Source organism: Oryzias latipes, chromosome 13, assembly GCF_002234675.1.
Source record: "Oryzias latipes chromosome 13, ASM223467v1".
NCBI lineage: Eukaryota > Metazoa > Chordata > Actinopteri > Beloniformes > Adrianichthyidae > Oryzias > Oryzias latipes.
Genome location: NC_019871.2, coordinates 31285053 through 31300992, shown reverse-complemented (window position 1 = coordinate 31300992; position 15940 = coordinate 31285053). Strand labels below are relative to the sequence as shown.

General features: G+C 50.2%; 1 protein-coding gene across 8 annotated transcripts in view; it reads left to right on the top strand.

Moving 5' to 3' along the window:
• The window catches only part of phldb1 (pleckstrin homology like domain family B member 1), an 88456-nt gene extending 74409 nt beyond the window's left edge, over window positions 1-14047 (top strand). For 7 of the 8 annotated variants that reach the window (XM_023961247.1, XM_023961249.1, XM_023961245.1 and 4 more), the window contains 9 exons: window positions 20-145; window positions 302-412; window positions 491-593; window positions 1391-1688; window positions 2417-2507; window positions 4248-4394; window positions 6547-6766; window positions 9080-9165; window positions 12881-14047. In XM_023961247.1, coding sequence (XP_023817015.1) covers window positions 20-145; window positions 302-412; window positions 491-593; window positions 1391-1688; window positions 2417-2507; window positions 4248-4394; window positions 6547-6766; window positions 9080-9165; window positions 12881-13021 — 1323 coding nt within the window. In that variant the 3' untranslated portion in view covers window positions 13022-14047. The remainder of the gene's footprint in view (window positions 1-19; window positions 146-301; window positions 413-490; window positions 594-1390; window positions 1689-2416; window positions 2508-4247; window positions 4395-6546; window positions 6767-9079; window positions 9166-12880) is intronic. The other variant, XM_023961250.1, reaches the window with a different exon arrangement.
• The last annotated feature ends 1893 nt before the right edge of the window (window positions 14048-15940 follow it).

Sequence of the window (15940 nt, the reverse complement as noted above, 5' to 3'; positions counted from 1 at the left end):
TCCTCTTTGGGCTCCTCAGAGCCGCTCTGAGTCCAGTCATCCTCACCTGGCTAAGCTGGACTTTGAGTTGTGGTACCAGGAGCTGGTGACGGCCTCCAGCCGGCCTTGGCCCCGCCCCCGGATGGGCTGCAGGCCCCAGCTGCAGGTAGACCCTCCCCCTCCTGTTCTGCCGCTCCTTCCTCCTTCTCAGGTCTCTTTTGCGATGCTTGGGATCAGGAGTTCCTCCAAACAGGCCATGAGACTGATTTCCTTCGTCCTGCATAATCCTCACATCACATCCTTCTGCCCCTCCCTCCATCAGGTGTTTCGCTCAAAGCTGGACAGCGACCCCGGCCCCTCGCCCCCGCTGTCCGGATCCTGTTCTCCTCTGCAGCACGGAGCTGCAACGCTGGGAAGAAACTCCAGCTCCAAGGTACGTAAGCTGCCAGTTGGTGTTTGAGTGGCGTGAGGGGAGGGGCTTATGATGTTTCTCTGGTGCGTGCCTCGGCAGAGCCCCCTGCTGGCTGTCAGCAGCACTGGAAGTCTGCCCAGAAACCTGGCTGCCACCCTGCAGGACATCGAGAACAAGAGGCAGCTGGCTCTGCAGCAGAAAGGTATGCTCGTGCACGCTCACATGCACGCTCACATGCACGCCCTCTGGTTCTTCAGAGAGGAGTAGCCTCCAGCATCAGGTCCTGACCCTCTTCCCACATCTGTGTTGGTACCACCCCAAAGTCCTTTTCTGGTCTTTGCAGAAGCTCTCTCCTTTTTGTTCCGGGTCTGGGCCAACAGCTGGCTTGGTTCTGGACTCCTTAGTGCAGTTTTTTTCAACCAGTGTGCCGTGGGAAATTGCCCTCATTCACTGATCTAAAAACATTTATCATCTCCATGATATCAGCTCTGTGTTCATCCAAACAGGCACTGATAAAACACTGAGTAGTTAAGAATATGAAAGATCATAAAATACTTTTTTCTTTGTGTTTATTTGATTCTATTAAAGACATTTTGATAAGGATGACGATACCACGATTTAGCTGCAGCTTTAGCTCTGTTTTAGGAAAAGTCCCGCCCCTTTAACTGTCTCCACAATCATTCTTGGAGGCTTAATGACATGTCATCAGTCTGACCAATCAGAAGTGGTTAAAGTCTTCACTTCCTTGTTCTGATTCTGCTCATAAAGTCTCTCAGTTCCAACAAGTTCTGCAGCTACACGCCGCTCTCCTTCAGTCTGCATCTCTGTTGGTTATCTGAGGTTCTGCTGAAGACCGCCTGAGGTTCTGCTCTCATGATGGTGGAGGTCTTTGGGGTTCCGGTTCTGCTGGTGGCTCCATGTTAGCGTTGCTCCACCTTTGTCCCTAAACCAGATCCTGTCCTGCCCCCCCCCCCCCCCCCCCCCCCCCCCCCCCCACAGGTCAGCAGGTGATTGAAGAGCAGCGCCGCCGACTGGCTGAGCTCAAACAGCGGGCGGCTGCAGAGGCTCAGTGCCAGTGGGAGGCGCTCCACAGCTCGCAGCCCCACCTGGCCGCCGCCCCCTCCCCTTTGCTGACCTGCAGCCCCGCCCCCCTGCTCCACCACTCCATCCTGCACCACCAGCCGCCACCAGCAGGGGGGGAGCAGCCGTACGACACGCTGAGCCTGGAGAGCTCAGACAGCATGGACACCAGCATTTCCACCGGCAACAACTCTGCCTGCTCCCCTGACATGTGCACGTGAGTTTAACGTGTGCACGTGAGTGTGGCGTGTGCACGTGAGTGTGCCGTGTGCACGTGAGTGTGCCGTGTGCACATGCAGCAGTTCAGGGATTGGTCTGAAAAATGCAAATAAATCCTTTTTTAATGTAAAAGCATTGAAAGTTGACAACTTTCACATTGCCCCCCCCCCCCCCCCCTGCATTTAAACATATAATCAAATAAGCTCTTTTTCAAACGTCATTCTTTGTCCGCTCTTGATCCACAAGGGTTAGAATAAATTCTTAAAATCTGTCATCTCTTACCAGAAAACGTTCATGGGGGGGTCTTTAGACTCTGCATTGACACTTTCACCGTCACTTGTAGTCTTTTAGGTTTGTGGCTACGTTGAACTGGATTCCATCTAGTTTCCATGGTAATTACAGTAAATCTGACAGCGTCTAACTGAGGCTACAGTATTGAAAAACTCTCCATAAATGACGTTTCTCACGCCGTCGGCTTCAGCATCAGATGACAGGAAGTCTGCATGATGAATGAGCCTCAGCGTTAGCCGCCGTGAACGCCGCCTTCAGAGGCAGATCGTCATTTTCCGGCCTGGGCGCTGATGAAACTTAGCAGTCACTGGGAGGGGGTCGGCCCCGGTGGGAGTGAACCGCAGTCGGTAGCGTGACGCAACCGCAGCTCTGTGGTTTTTCTGTTGGATAATGATCTGCTCGGACGACTTTCCATTGACGTCCGTTTGTCTGCAGAGTCGCTGGCATGGAGATGCTGAAAATTGAAGACATGGAGCAGATGCTGAAGGAGGCGCAGCTGGAGAAGGCCAGACTGATCGAGTGCCGGGTAAGACGGACGAGCAGCAGAAGGCTCATCCATAACTCTGATGGGGTTATTGTGTGATCGGGCTGTGATGAAGGAGCTCAGCAAAGAAGATCCAACTCCTGCAACTGTCTGCAGACAGCTGCTTTTCTCTGTAGAAGGATACAGGTGTTTCTGCTGAAGCAGACAGAGCTGCAGACAGAGCTGCAGACAGAGCTGCAGACAGAGCTGCAGACTGCTGCAGACAGAGCTGCAGACAGTTGCAAACAGAGCTGCAGACTGCTGCAGACAGAGCTGCAGACAGCTGCAGACAGAGCTGCAGACTGCTGCAGACAGCTGCAGACTGCTGCAGACAGCTGCAGACTGCTGCAGACAGTTGCAAACAGAGCTGCAGACTGCTGCAGACAGAGCTGCAGACAGCTGCAGACAGCTGCAAACAGCTGCAAACAGAGCTGCAGACTGCTGCAGACAGAGCTGCAGACAGCTGCAAACAGAGCTGCAGACTGCTGCAAACAGAGCTGCAGACTGCTGCAGACAGAGCTGCAGACTGCTGCAAACAGAGCTGCAGACTGCTGCAGACAGAGCTGCAGACAGCTGCAAACATAGCTGCAGACTGCTGCAAACAGAGCTGCAGACTGCTGCAGACAGAGCTGCAGACTGCTGCAGACAGAGCTGCAGACTGCTGCAGACAGAGCTGCAGACTGCTGCAGACAGAGCTGCAGACAGCTGCAGACAGAGCTGCAGACAGCTGCAGACAGAGCTGCAGACTGCTGCAGACAGAGCTGCAGACTGCTGCAGACAGAGCTGCAGACAGTTGAAAACAGAGCTGCAGACTGCTGCAGACAGAGCTGCAGACAGCTGCAGACAGCTGCAAACAAAGCTACAGACTGCTGCAGACAGAGCTGCAGACAGCTGCAAACAGAGCTGCAGACTGCTGCAAACAGAGCTGCAGACTGCTGCAGACAGAGCTGCAGACTGCTGCAAACAGAGCTGCAGACTGCTGCAGACAGAGCTGCAGACAGCTGCAAACATAGCTGCAGACTGCTGCAAACAGAGCTGCAGACTGCTGCAGACAGAGCTGCAGACTGCTGCAGACAGAGCTGCAGACTGCTGCAGACAGAGCTGCAGACTGCTGCAAACAGAGCTGCAGACTGCTGCAGACAGAGCTGCAGACTGCTGCAAACAGAGCTGCAGACTGCTGCAGACAGAGCTGCAGACAGTTGCAAACAGAGCTGCAGACTGCTGCAGACAGAGCTGCAGACAGCTGCAGACAGCTGCAAACAGAGCTGCAGACTGCTGCAGACAGCTGCAAACAGAGCTGCAGACTGCTGCAAACAGAGCTGCAGACTGCTGCAGACAGAGCTGCAGACTGCTGCAAACAGAGCTGCAGACTGCTGCAGACAGAGCTGCAGACAGCTGCAAACAGAGCTGCAGACTGCTGCAAACAGAGCTGCAGACTGCTGCAGACAGAGCTGCAGACTGCTGCAGACAGAGCTGCAGACTGCTGCAAACAGAGCTGCAGACTGCTGCAAACAGAGCTGCAGACTGCTGCAGACAGAGCTGCAGACAGCTGCAAACAGAGCTGCAGACTGCTGCTTTTCTCTGTAGAAGGATGAAGGTGTTTCTGCTGAAGCAGACAGACCAGGGCCTGGACGCATCTGCAGGCTGATCGTTATGCTCCACATGAGCAGCAGAGCAGGAATGAGTGCATCTGAACAGAGGGCGCAGAACAAAACATAATCAATGATGGCCGTCCTCCCCCAGGAACAGGAGAGCCTGGCTCGCCGTCAGATGCTGGAGGAGGAGAGGAGGAGGCGGGAGGAGGCTGAGAAGAGACTCCAGGACGAGGCTTTCCACCGGCAGAGGCTGGTGGAGAAGGAGGTGAAGCTGAGGGCCAAGAACTTCTCTCAGGTCTGTAGCACTGCAGTGGTCAGAAGGTCCAACTCCCTACCGAGTGATTTGTATGCCTCCACGATGCACACGAAACCTTCCAAGTTGCAAATGAAAACATTGAATATTTGCTTTCAATTTATTTTATGCTTTCCAAAAATAGTTTTACGTTTGAAACACAAATGTTTACACATGCGTTGTGTGTCATCTGTCTTTTCTCCGAGTTTGATTTTGCTGACACAAGTTTCAGTTTAGCGTGACAACGCTGCCATCAAACAGCCTTCCTGTTCTAAGGTCACCAGTTCACCTTTTAATCCCTTTCTCTGTATTCTGTATTAGATCAGCTGATGAGGCTAGCGTGTAGCAGTGCTGGACTGTTTTTTAAAAGCTAGCGTAGTCACAGTAACGTTTGTTTTAGCCGGTTATGTTCTATTGGGGGTTTTGTGAATTTGCTAACTAGGCTGATGTGTAGCATGTCACAAACACGGTAGAGTTACTGTGAACACACTAGGGGTGTGCCAAAATATCGATATGGTGATATATCGTGATATTTAGTCCCGTGATTGATTCTCGATGCGTCTTCGTCAAGTATTGACCTTTTATTTACGTTTGAAGACCCTGTAAAACGTTATATTAACCATCCTTTGGAAAAACGATTCTTCAGAGGGTCGATAGGGGGCGCTTGTTGTGAGATTGGCTGTCGCGGGCGAACGAAAAAGAATACACATTCAAACAAAGATGGCTGACGGGAAAAACGAGGAGAATACTGAGAGCAGCAAGTTAAAAGACGCGCCGGCAGCACTGAAGCTGCATTAACGGAGTTGTGTGAGAAAGCCGTGGTTGTTGCTGGCCTGAATCCGACACAGCCCGGCATGGATACCTTTATCCAGGAGAAGCTACCACCGTCTTCTGCCAGAGCAGAGGCAATAACAAACGGGATTGCTGTTTACATGAACAAGGGGCTCCGTCCCTGCAGCAGGTGGAGAACCAGGGGTTTGGGTTTTTATTGAATGCATCAGAGCCACGCTTTGACATTCCCTCTCAGAAATACTGAAACAATGATCCCTGCACTGTACGCCCAAACCAGAGCTATGGTTGACATGGAAACAGCAGAAAGAGGGGCATCCCTGCCCTTAGACCCCCCTTCTCCTCAAGAGGTAGACGAGCGGCATCTTGACGCTAAAAAGCCTGATGTTCTCCAGAAAAACATGAACATATAAACATACATCACATGCAGCTTTTCCCCAAACGTGTTGTTCACAAAGATGTTTACTTTTAGATGCACTTTAAGTTCATGGATTTTATCCCTGGTCATTTATTTTTAAAGTAGTTTATTTCATAAATAACTTAAAGGAAAGTTCCTAGCTACTTGATTTTTGTTTCCACCACATTTGCACTAAATGGTTCATTTATTTTTAACAAAGACACTAGAATTAGTTCACAGAATTAATATCTGATTTACAACTATTTTTTAAATAATGCGATGGCTATGGCTTTGTTTTTTAAAAGTTAATACCAATGTGCCTGCAGCTACTTGACTTATTCATTTTTGATCCTGTTTACAGCAATGTTGTACTAAATAATGACACTGCTGTTCATGTTCACTATTGTTTACACTGAATTTTACTGATATTTCCAAATGAAAATTGTCATTGTTGGTCAAAGACAGAGTATTACTGATTTCAGCAATGTTGCACAAAAGTCTGTTATTCATTACACCAAATAGGACACAAGTTGTTCATTATCATTGTGTTGAAAAACAAAAAAATAAATGGAGAAATATTTTCCCAAAAAACTGTTTTTCAAGTTCTTCTTTCTTAAAGTTTGATATATCGTGAGGATATATATAGATTATCGCCCTATCGTGATAGTATCGTTATCGTGAGCAATGTATTGCAAATCGTATGGTGATGTACCCAGTGATTCCCAGCCCTACTACACAGTTAATAAAGTCTTATTGACGTTAGGATTTGTCTCACAAAATACGTCTTGTAGTTCGGAGCGCCTTCAAGTTTAAAATAGACTTTTCCCTGGCGCTGCACCTTCTGATCTGGTGCGGCCTACAATATGGAAAATAAGGTAGATAAAATGTTATGAGGCTCACTATTTAGTAAAAACAAGCTTCACCTTTAGTCCCGCCCACATTCCTCACGTTGCTGCTCTCTCCCCGCAGGCCCGTCCCATGACCCGCTACCTCCCAATCCGCAAAGAGGAGTTTGACCTGCGCTCGCACGTGGAGTCCTCCGGCCACAGTGTGGACATGTGCCACCACATCATCATCACCGAGAAGATGTGCAAGGGCTACCTGGTGAAGATGGGGGGCAAGATTAAGTCCTGGAAGAAGCGCTGGTTTGTGTTTGACCGCCTCAAGAGGACCTTCTCTTACTTCAGTGGTGAGAGTCCGTTCTCTGAACCAGAGGGGTTCCTGTTTCTAAAGGAATCACAAAACCTGGTTATCTAATGGTTCTCTGCTAAATGTGTGGGCGTGGTTTCGTCTTATGGGTGTGTTTTCATCGTATGGGCGTGGTTACATCGTATGGGCGTGGTTTCGTCTTATGCGTGTGGTTTCATCATATGGGCGTGGTGTCATCGTATGGGTGTGGGTTCATCGTATGGGCGTGGTTACATCGTATGGGCGTGGTTTCGTCTTATGGGTGTGGTTTCATCATATGGGCGTGGTGTCATCGTATGGGCGTGGTTTCATCATATGGGCGTGGTGTCATCGTATGAGTGTGGGTTCATCGTATAGGTGTGGTTTCAACGTATGGGCGTGGTTTCATCGTATGGGCGTGGTTTCAACGTATGGGCGTGGTTTCATCATATGGGCGTGGTGTCATCGTATGAGTGTGGGTTCATCATATAGGTGTGGTTTCAACGTATGGGCGTGGTTTCATCGTATGGGCGTGGTTTCATCGTATGGGCGTGGGTTCATCGTATGGGCGTGGGTTCATCGTATGGGCGTGGTTTCGTCTTATGGGCGTGGTGTCGTCTTATGGGCGTGGTGTCGTCTTATGGGCGTGGTGTCGTCGTATGGGTGTGGATTCATCGTATGGGCGTGGCTTCATCGTATGGGCGTGGTTTCGTCGTATGGGCGTGGTTTCGTCGTATGGGCGTGGTTTCGTCTTATGGGTGTGGTTTCGTCGTATGAGTGTGGTTTCATCGTATGGGTGTGGATTCATCGTATGGGCGTGGTTTCATCGTATGGGTGTGGTTTCATCGTATGAGTGTGGGTTCATCGTATGGGCGTGGTTTCATCGTATGGGCGTGGTTTCATCGTATGGGCGTGGTTTCATCGTATGGGCGTGGTTTCATCGTATGGGCGTGGTTTCATCGTATGGGCGTGGGTTCATCGTATGGGCGTGGTTTCGTCTTATGGGTGTGGTTTCATCGTATGGGTGTGGTTTCATCGTATGGGCGTGGTTTCATCGTATGGGCGTGGTTTCGTCTTATGGGTGTGGTTTCATCGTATGGGTGTGGTTTCATCGTATGAGTGTGGGTTCATCGTATGGGCGTGGTTTCATCGTATGGGCGTGGGTTCATCGTATGGGCGTGGTTTCATCGTATGGGCGTGGTTTCGTCTTATGGGCGTGGTTTCATCGTATGGGCGTGGTGTCATCGTATGGGTGTGGATTCATCGTATGGGCGTGGCTTCATCGTATGGGCGTGGCTTCATCGTATGGGCGTGGTTTCGTCGTATGGGTGTGGTTTCATCGTATGAGTGTGGTTTCATCGTATGGGTGTGGTTTCATCGTATGGGCGTGGTTTCGTCTTATGGGTGTGGTTTCATCGTATGGGCGTGGTTTCGTCTTATGTGTGTGGTTTCATCGTATGGGTGTTGTTTCAGCTGCAGTAAGACTGTTGGTAGGGTTTCATACTGAGTGCTTTTCGCTGAGGGGGGGGGGCAGACACCGGTATTCTATGGGTCAACATTGCCTGAAGCGTCTCATTGGGGGGTAATCTGGGGCCCGTCAGAAGGGGGGCTGACATGGAGGATGGTGGTACGTCAGTGACACAGAAAGCTCTGGGTGGGATGGGGGGGTTCAGCTGGGGTTGGCGCTGGGTTTCATCAGGCGAGCGGCAGCTCTGCTGTAAATTGGCGTGAAGCAGCCTGTGAAGTGGGGGCCGCCGTGCTGCATGACATTGGTGCAGACTGGGAGCGGTGGCGTGCGCGGCGCTGTAATTTGATTCTGGGCCCGGAGCCCTCCGCTCGCTGGGCCTTTGAAGTCCTCTGAAGGTGGGGCTCAGGCGCTTAAAGAGCACCTTGTTTAAAGGCGAGGAGGCGTGCTGCCCCCTCTCTCTGGCACACTGGCTGATTGAAATGCGCTCGCCGCGTCTCCTGACCTTGAACGCTGAGAGCAGCTAAGTGCTGCTAATCCGGGGATGCAGGTGCAGATGTGGGAGCTGGTTAGCAGATAACGGCCCCACATTTCAAAGAAGACTTGTTCCTCGAAATGAGCCGCTGCGCTTCCACCTCCTGCTCTTAAGTTGGCAGCTGGAGTGTTTGTGCCTGCAGGCAGAAAGGCTGCGAGTTCCCCACCGGTTCCCGCTGCACTTCTGCAGAGAATGATGAAACAACGCGCAACCATGAGCCGGAGCCGCGCAACCGCCAGCAGAAGTGCTGCGCTCGTCTTTCTCCATACACCATGAAGGTCTGTCAGGATTTCAGGGGCCGTTTCTGACCCCAACACGTGGCTTTGTCCCCGCAGACAAACACGAGGCCAAGCTGAAGGGGGTCATCTACTTCCAGGCCATCGAGGAGGTCTACTACGACCACCTGCGCAGCGCCACCAAGGTAACCCCCCCTCACCGTCACTCCAGCTCCCTGTCAACATGTCTGCGGTTAATGGGGGGGGGGTCATGGGAACAGCTGACCCTGTCATGATGCCTTCACTGTCCACAAGGCCTGACAGCAGCGACTACAGGGGCAGTTTGAGGCTGTGGGCAGGAAGATGAGCCCAACTCAGCCTGGTGGGGGTTTTCCTGGAGGGAGGGAGAGGACCGTCACTGCAGGACAGATTCCTGTGACGGCACTTTGCTCAGTCTAAATGAACTGTTTTCAGATTATTTCTGCTTAAAGACCCACTCTGAGGGGTTTTTAACATGTGACATTTTTCTAATGATTAAGACTTAAACTGCATTTCTGAGTGTTTCTTTATTGAAATTGTGAATCAGGCGTAGACCTAGAAAACTGTTCTAGAAAACTATGCATAGCTATTGCTCTGCATAAAAACGACATAACCATAATGAAAAACCACCAGGAACACTTTAACAACAGATCCAAAGATGGTCGGAGACTTTAATGTGCAGAGATGGTCTGAAATTTGGAGGAATGAAGATGGCAAACAGTCATGGAGCGCTTTTCTAAGGTCATAAGGCCCAAAGCGCTGACTGAACTCAACCTGTAACCATCAGGACACGTGGCTTCAGTGTCCTGCTCAAGGACGGGCAGGACGATTTTTTGATGGCCGCTCTGCTTCTCACCACAGACAAATATCACACATGAAGCAGCTGCAGAGCAGACTGTCAGGAAACAAAGCATCTTAGTCCCATTAAAGCGTCTCCTTCATCCTGGCAGGCTGCCTCATCATCATCACTTTGTTGTTTCTGGAAAGAATTCGTGTTTTTTTCTTTATTTTGAAGCACTGTTCAGACTCCTGATCAGTTTAAAAGTTCTGGCAACTTCTACATGAGATCCAGTTGCAGTGCTGAACATTGTGATCATTAAATGAGCAGAAGTTTATCATTTTTATTTCAATGAAAGACGTATTGATATTCAGGCAGAGTTCTTTCTAAGTCATACTCTTTAGAAGTAGCCGGGAAGGGCTCCGGGAACGCCACCGCCCCAAAGGGATACGAGATAAAGGCTTGAGAGAACGGGTGGAAGCCGAGGAGGACTGTGGATCAATTGTGGATCCGGCCCGCTGTCACTGAAGACGTCACGCGCCACAGTGGAGATTGGTTGATGCGACATCAGCGTGTCCACAGCCCACAGCGTGGCTGTGCTACCCAAATCACGCCTCACCTCTTGAATCACGCCTCACCTCTCAAATCACGCCTCACCTCTCAAATCACGCCTCACCTCTCAAATCACGCCTCACCTCTCAAATCACGCCAAACCTCTCAAATAACGCCTCACCGCTCAAATCACGCCTCCGTCTCAAATCACACCAAACCTCTCAAATCACGCCACACCACTCAAATCACGCCTCACCTCTCAAATCACGCCACACCACTCAAATCACGCCTCACCTCTCAAATAACGCCTCACCTCTCAAATCACGCCTCACCTCTCAAATCACGCCTCACCGCTCAAATCACGCCTCACCTCTCAAATCACACCAAACCTCTCAAATCACGCCTCACCTCTCAAATCACGGCAAACCTCTCAAATCACGCCTCACCTCTCAAATCACACCAAACCTCTCAAATCACGCCTCACCTCTCAAATCACACCAAACCTCTCAAATCACGCCTCACCTCTCAAATCACGCCAAACCTCTCAAATCACGCCAAACCATTCAAATCACGCCTCACCGCTCAAATCACGCCTCACCTCTCAAATCACGGCAAACCTCTCAAATCACGCCAAACCTCTCAAATCACGCCTCACCTCTCAAATCACGCCAAACCTCTCAAATCACGCCAAACCTCTCAAATCACGCCTCACCTCTCAAATCACACCAAACCTCTCAAATCACGCCTCACCTCTCAAATCACACCAAACCTCTCAAATCACGCCTCACCTCTCAAATCACGCCAAACCTCTCAAATCACGCCAAACCACTCAAATCACGCCTCACCGCTCAAATCACGCCTCACCGCTCAAATCACACCTCACCGCTCAAATCACACCTCACCGCTCAAATCACGCCAAACCTCTCAAATCACGCCATACCTCTCAAATCACGCCAAACCTCTCAAATCACGCCACACCACTCAAATCACGCCACACCTCTCAAATCACGCCAAACCTATCAAATCACGCCTCACCTCTCAAATCACGCCTCACCTCTCAAATCACGCCAAACCTCTCAAATAACGCCTCACCTCTCAAATCACGCCTCACCTCTCAAATCACGCCTCACCGCTCAAATCACGCCTCACCTCTCAAATCACACCAAACCTCTCAAATCACGCCACACCACTCAAATCACGCCTCACCTCTCAAATCACGCCACACCACTCAAATCACGCCTCACCTCTCAAATCACGCCTCACCTCTCAAATCACGCCTCACCTCTCAAATCACGCCTCACCGCTCAAATCACGCCTCACCTCTCAAATCACACCAAACCTCTCAAATCACGCTTCACCTCTCAAATCAGGGCAAACCTCTCAAATCACGCCAAACCTCTCAAATCACACCAAACCTCTCAAATCACGCCTCACCTCTCAAATCACACCAAACCTCTCAAATCACGCCAAACCTCTCAAATCACGCCTCACCTCTCAAATCACGGCAAACCTCTCAAATCACGCCAAACCTCTCAAATCACGCCTCACCTCTCAAATCACGCCTCACCGCTCAAATCACGCCAAACCGCTCAAATCACGCCTCACCGCTCAAATCACGGCTCACCGCTCAAATCACACCAAACCTCTCAAATCACGCCTCACTTCTCAAATCACGCCTCACCGCTCAAATCACGCCAAACCTCTCAAATCACGCCATACCTCTCAAATCACGCCTCACCGCTCAAATCACGCCAAACCTCTCAAATCACGCCAAACCTCTCAAATCACGCCACACCACTCAAATCACGCCTCACCTCTCAAATCACGCCTCACCTCTCAAATCACGCCTCACCTCTCAAATCACACCAAACCTCTCAAATCACGCCTCACCTCTCAAATCACGCCAAACCTCTCAAATCACGCCTCACCGCTCAAATCACGCCTCACCGCTCAAATCACGCCAAACCTCTCAAATCACGCCAAACCTCTCAAATCACGCCACACCACTCAAATCACGCCTCACCGCTCAAATCACGCCACACCACTCAAATTACCTTAGCTCGCGCCGTCGCTCAGATTGCGTCTGTACCATTGGCCTAACATTGAAACGGGCCGCCTCTGCGGGCGAATGGTGTTGGGCGTTAACGCAGCTTTAGGTCTTTGCTAGGACTCTTTTTCTGTCTCCTTATCTTTAAAACAAACCCGTTGGTCAGGTTTTTTGCCCGTGTTTCGGCCCGTTTCCCGCTCTCCTCGCCCTCCAGAGTCCGACTGTTTTCAGCCCACAAATCATCAGAAATCCGACTTTTCCAGAATCCGAACAGTTTTGACATTGCATTCGGATTCTGTCCCAACGGTTGCGGCGCTGCTTCTTCGTCAGCAGCTGACGGCGTAGCAGTGAGGCGTCCTTCCCTTGAGGTTTTTCTCACTCCGTACTGCAGGGGGCGCTTTGATTCCACACCACAGTTTCCTGACTGACTCTTCAGCATTTGGACCTGCCCCCCTCTCCTCGCTGGTCTGGTTCTTTGGTTCTGACTCTTCCTTCTGTCCCGCAGAGTCCGAACCCGTCTCTGACGTTCTGCGTGAAGACCCACGACCGCCTGTACTACATGGTGGCGCCGTCGGCAGAGGCCATGAGGATCTGGATGGATGTGATTGTCACGGGGGCGGAGGGGTACACGCAGTTCATGAGCTGAAACGGCGGCGAGTACCCCCCCACCCCCTGTACAGAACCAAATGTTTACCATCGGACCTCACCGAGCCTTTCTGTGTTGCCAAAAGGAGATCTTGTCCTGTTTTCTATTTTTGTTTCTGGGTTTTGTACTTTGACAGAGAAAATGCCAAAACGAGTTGATGTCGGCGGTTGGTCCTGACGGCCGTCCGTGGACCTGAACCCATTGCTGCATCGTAAACCATAGCTCCGCCTTCCTGAGCTTCAGGGTGGTCGGAGGACAGAACTTTCCACAGGTGGCCCAAAAAAACGTCCCCGCAGTCTTATGGGAGGTTTGGTCACTGCAAGAACTCCAGAAAGGGAAATTGGTTGGTTTTCAGAAACCATGACATCATCAGTGGGCGGGACATCCAGAACCAGCTTAAGGAACCTTGATGAGAAGCGCGGCTGGACCCCCGCCTCACACACACTCGATAACACTCAACCTTAACCTGCCCCACACTAAGTCCTGAGCCTGAAAGCACGCCTCATCCGGCGTCTGCAGGCGCCACCTTTGGATGCAGCAGGACCCTGAAGGTCCACGGTGGATGTGGAGTTACCCGAGCTTTGATCTGAGCGTGCTCAGACTTCAGCCAGAGGCCTCCATGATCTTTATTTAAGTCCCGCTCCCTCACATGTGACCATGAAACTGTGGTTTGTTACAAACACGTGTTGGAGCACGAACACTGGTTGTTGACCCCCCATCACTGATGTGCTGCTTCTGTGTTCTGGCACACAGGACTGCCGATGCTATGAGTCAGACCAACAGTAGGGAGCAGCACAGCGTTTTGTTGTAGCTGCAGCTGACAGAGCCCAGGTCATGGATACCGAGGTTACAACACATGGGGCAATAGCAGCTCTTCACTTCTGTGTGCCGGCCCAAACAGAATCACAGCAGTCCAGTCACATCTGATGTACATCACAGAGCTAAATGTTTAAGAGTTTCTTCTATGAATAAATCCTGTCATTCTGTGTAAAATTGTGCAAATAAATGTCCAGATTTGACTTTTCATTCGGCTCTGAGTCCTGCTGCCTGTATTTCCAATGAAAATGTTGGTGTTTCAGCCTTCTGGCTCTTTCTGCTTCCTTCTGTCCTGTTTGGTTTCTATTTCAGCGACGGAACAGCTGATGGAAGGAACAGCTGAAGGGGGGGAACAGCTGAGGGGAGGAACAGCTGAAGGGAGGAACAGCTGAAGGGGAGGAACAGCTGAAGGGAGGAACAGCTGAGGGAAGGAACAGCTGATGGAAGGAATAGCTGAAGGGGAGGAACAGCTGAAGGGAGGAACAGCTGATGGAAGGAACAGCTGATGGAAGGAATAGCTGAAGGGGAGGAACAGCTGAAGGGAGGAACAGCTGATGGAAGGAACAGCTGATGGAAGGAATAGCTGAAGGGGAGGAACAGCTGAGGGAAGGAACAGCTGATGGAAGGAACAGCTGAAGGGGAGGAACAGCTGATGGAAGGAACAGCTGAGGGGAGGAACAGCTGAGGGGAGGAACAGCTGATGGAAGGGCTGTCAACGGACAGCTGACTGCCAGAAGAAGCTACGCTGCATGAAGGAGGGGCTTAATGTAGTAAAAAATATGCTTGTGAACCTTAACCAGTGGTCCTCCAGTGGGTTGGGGGGTCCTCATGTTTGGTTCCCGTGTTGCGGTCCGTGTCGTGGACTTGTGATTGGTTCCTAGCAGCTGTTTTAAAGGACCAGACTTGATCTAGATCAGACCGAGAGGAAGATTTCTGCCAAACATGATTGGGAATCCTAAAGGGAATGTTCGCTACAGATATTGAACTGTCCACAAGTTATAGCCAAGCGGCAACACTTCCTCTTTGAGGAACCGGAACCTGGGGGTCGGGTTGGTCTCCATTAGCCTTAGTGTAACACAGTGACTGCAGAAACAGACAAACAGCTCCAAACATGTCAGGTCTGGTAATATTCAAGACATGAACTTCATTCTAACGATGCTTCTCATAGAGATTCATAAATGTTCCCTCTAAAGCAGACTTACCTTCATACTTCTTTGCCCCGCCCACTTTATTCCAATGACATCATCATCAAAGAAAATCACGGGGCTTGTTTTTTTTTTACACCATCTGTGGTTGAAGCCTCAATGCTTCACTGCTCAGAAACGGATTCATTTTAGCAAAAAAGAACAATATTGGAGGAAAATGTCAAGTTTTCCTGATTTTTTTTAAAATTTGAATTTAGCTAATCGGCTTATTCAGGGTTTCAGTTGATGCACCATCACAAGATGATTCTATTTTCTTCAGCTCAAACCTAAACACCCACTCAAATGAAAATGTGTTTTTTAGTGTTTAACGTGTTCTTGTGGCATTTTTCTGATGATGAAAGACATTCTTAACCCTTGTGTTATCTTAGATGACCCCCCCCCTTCCATTGACGTGTTCTTCCTACCATGACAAAGGTGGATAAAGGTGGAAAGATTTCATGTAATCCATGGACACCAGTGAAGATCACAAATCATTGAAGAAAAAAGGTTCAGAGCTCTGTCTAGTGGGTCTAGATGACCCCACTCCCAATGTTAAAGTGCCTAGGATAGCACAAGGGGTAAAGAAAATAAAGATTAAATCTGCATTTCTGAGAATTTAATTAAATCATGGTGAATGAAAAAATATTTCAAAAAGATGGTAGTTTCTACGTACAAACAGGAACTGGGGGGCCACAGTCTCTCTGCTCCACCCCTTTCTGATCATCCACCTGCAGACCAACAGATCCATGACTTCTCTGTTTTCCTGGTCTGAGCTGGAATCTGGATCAGAACTGGACGGATGGACAGATCTGATACTGCTGTCATTTTTTTGCAGCAGCAGCAATGTTAGATTGGGGTGTGGGGGGCTGTAAGCTAGCAGGAGAGCGGGTAAACGAAGGGTTAATGGTATATCAGCACA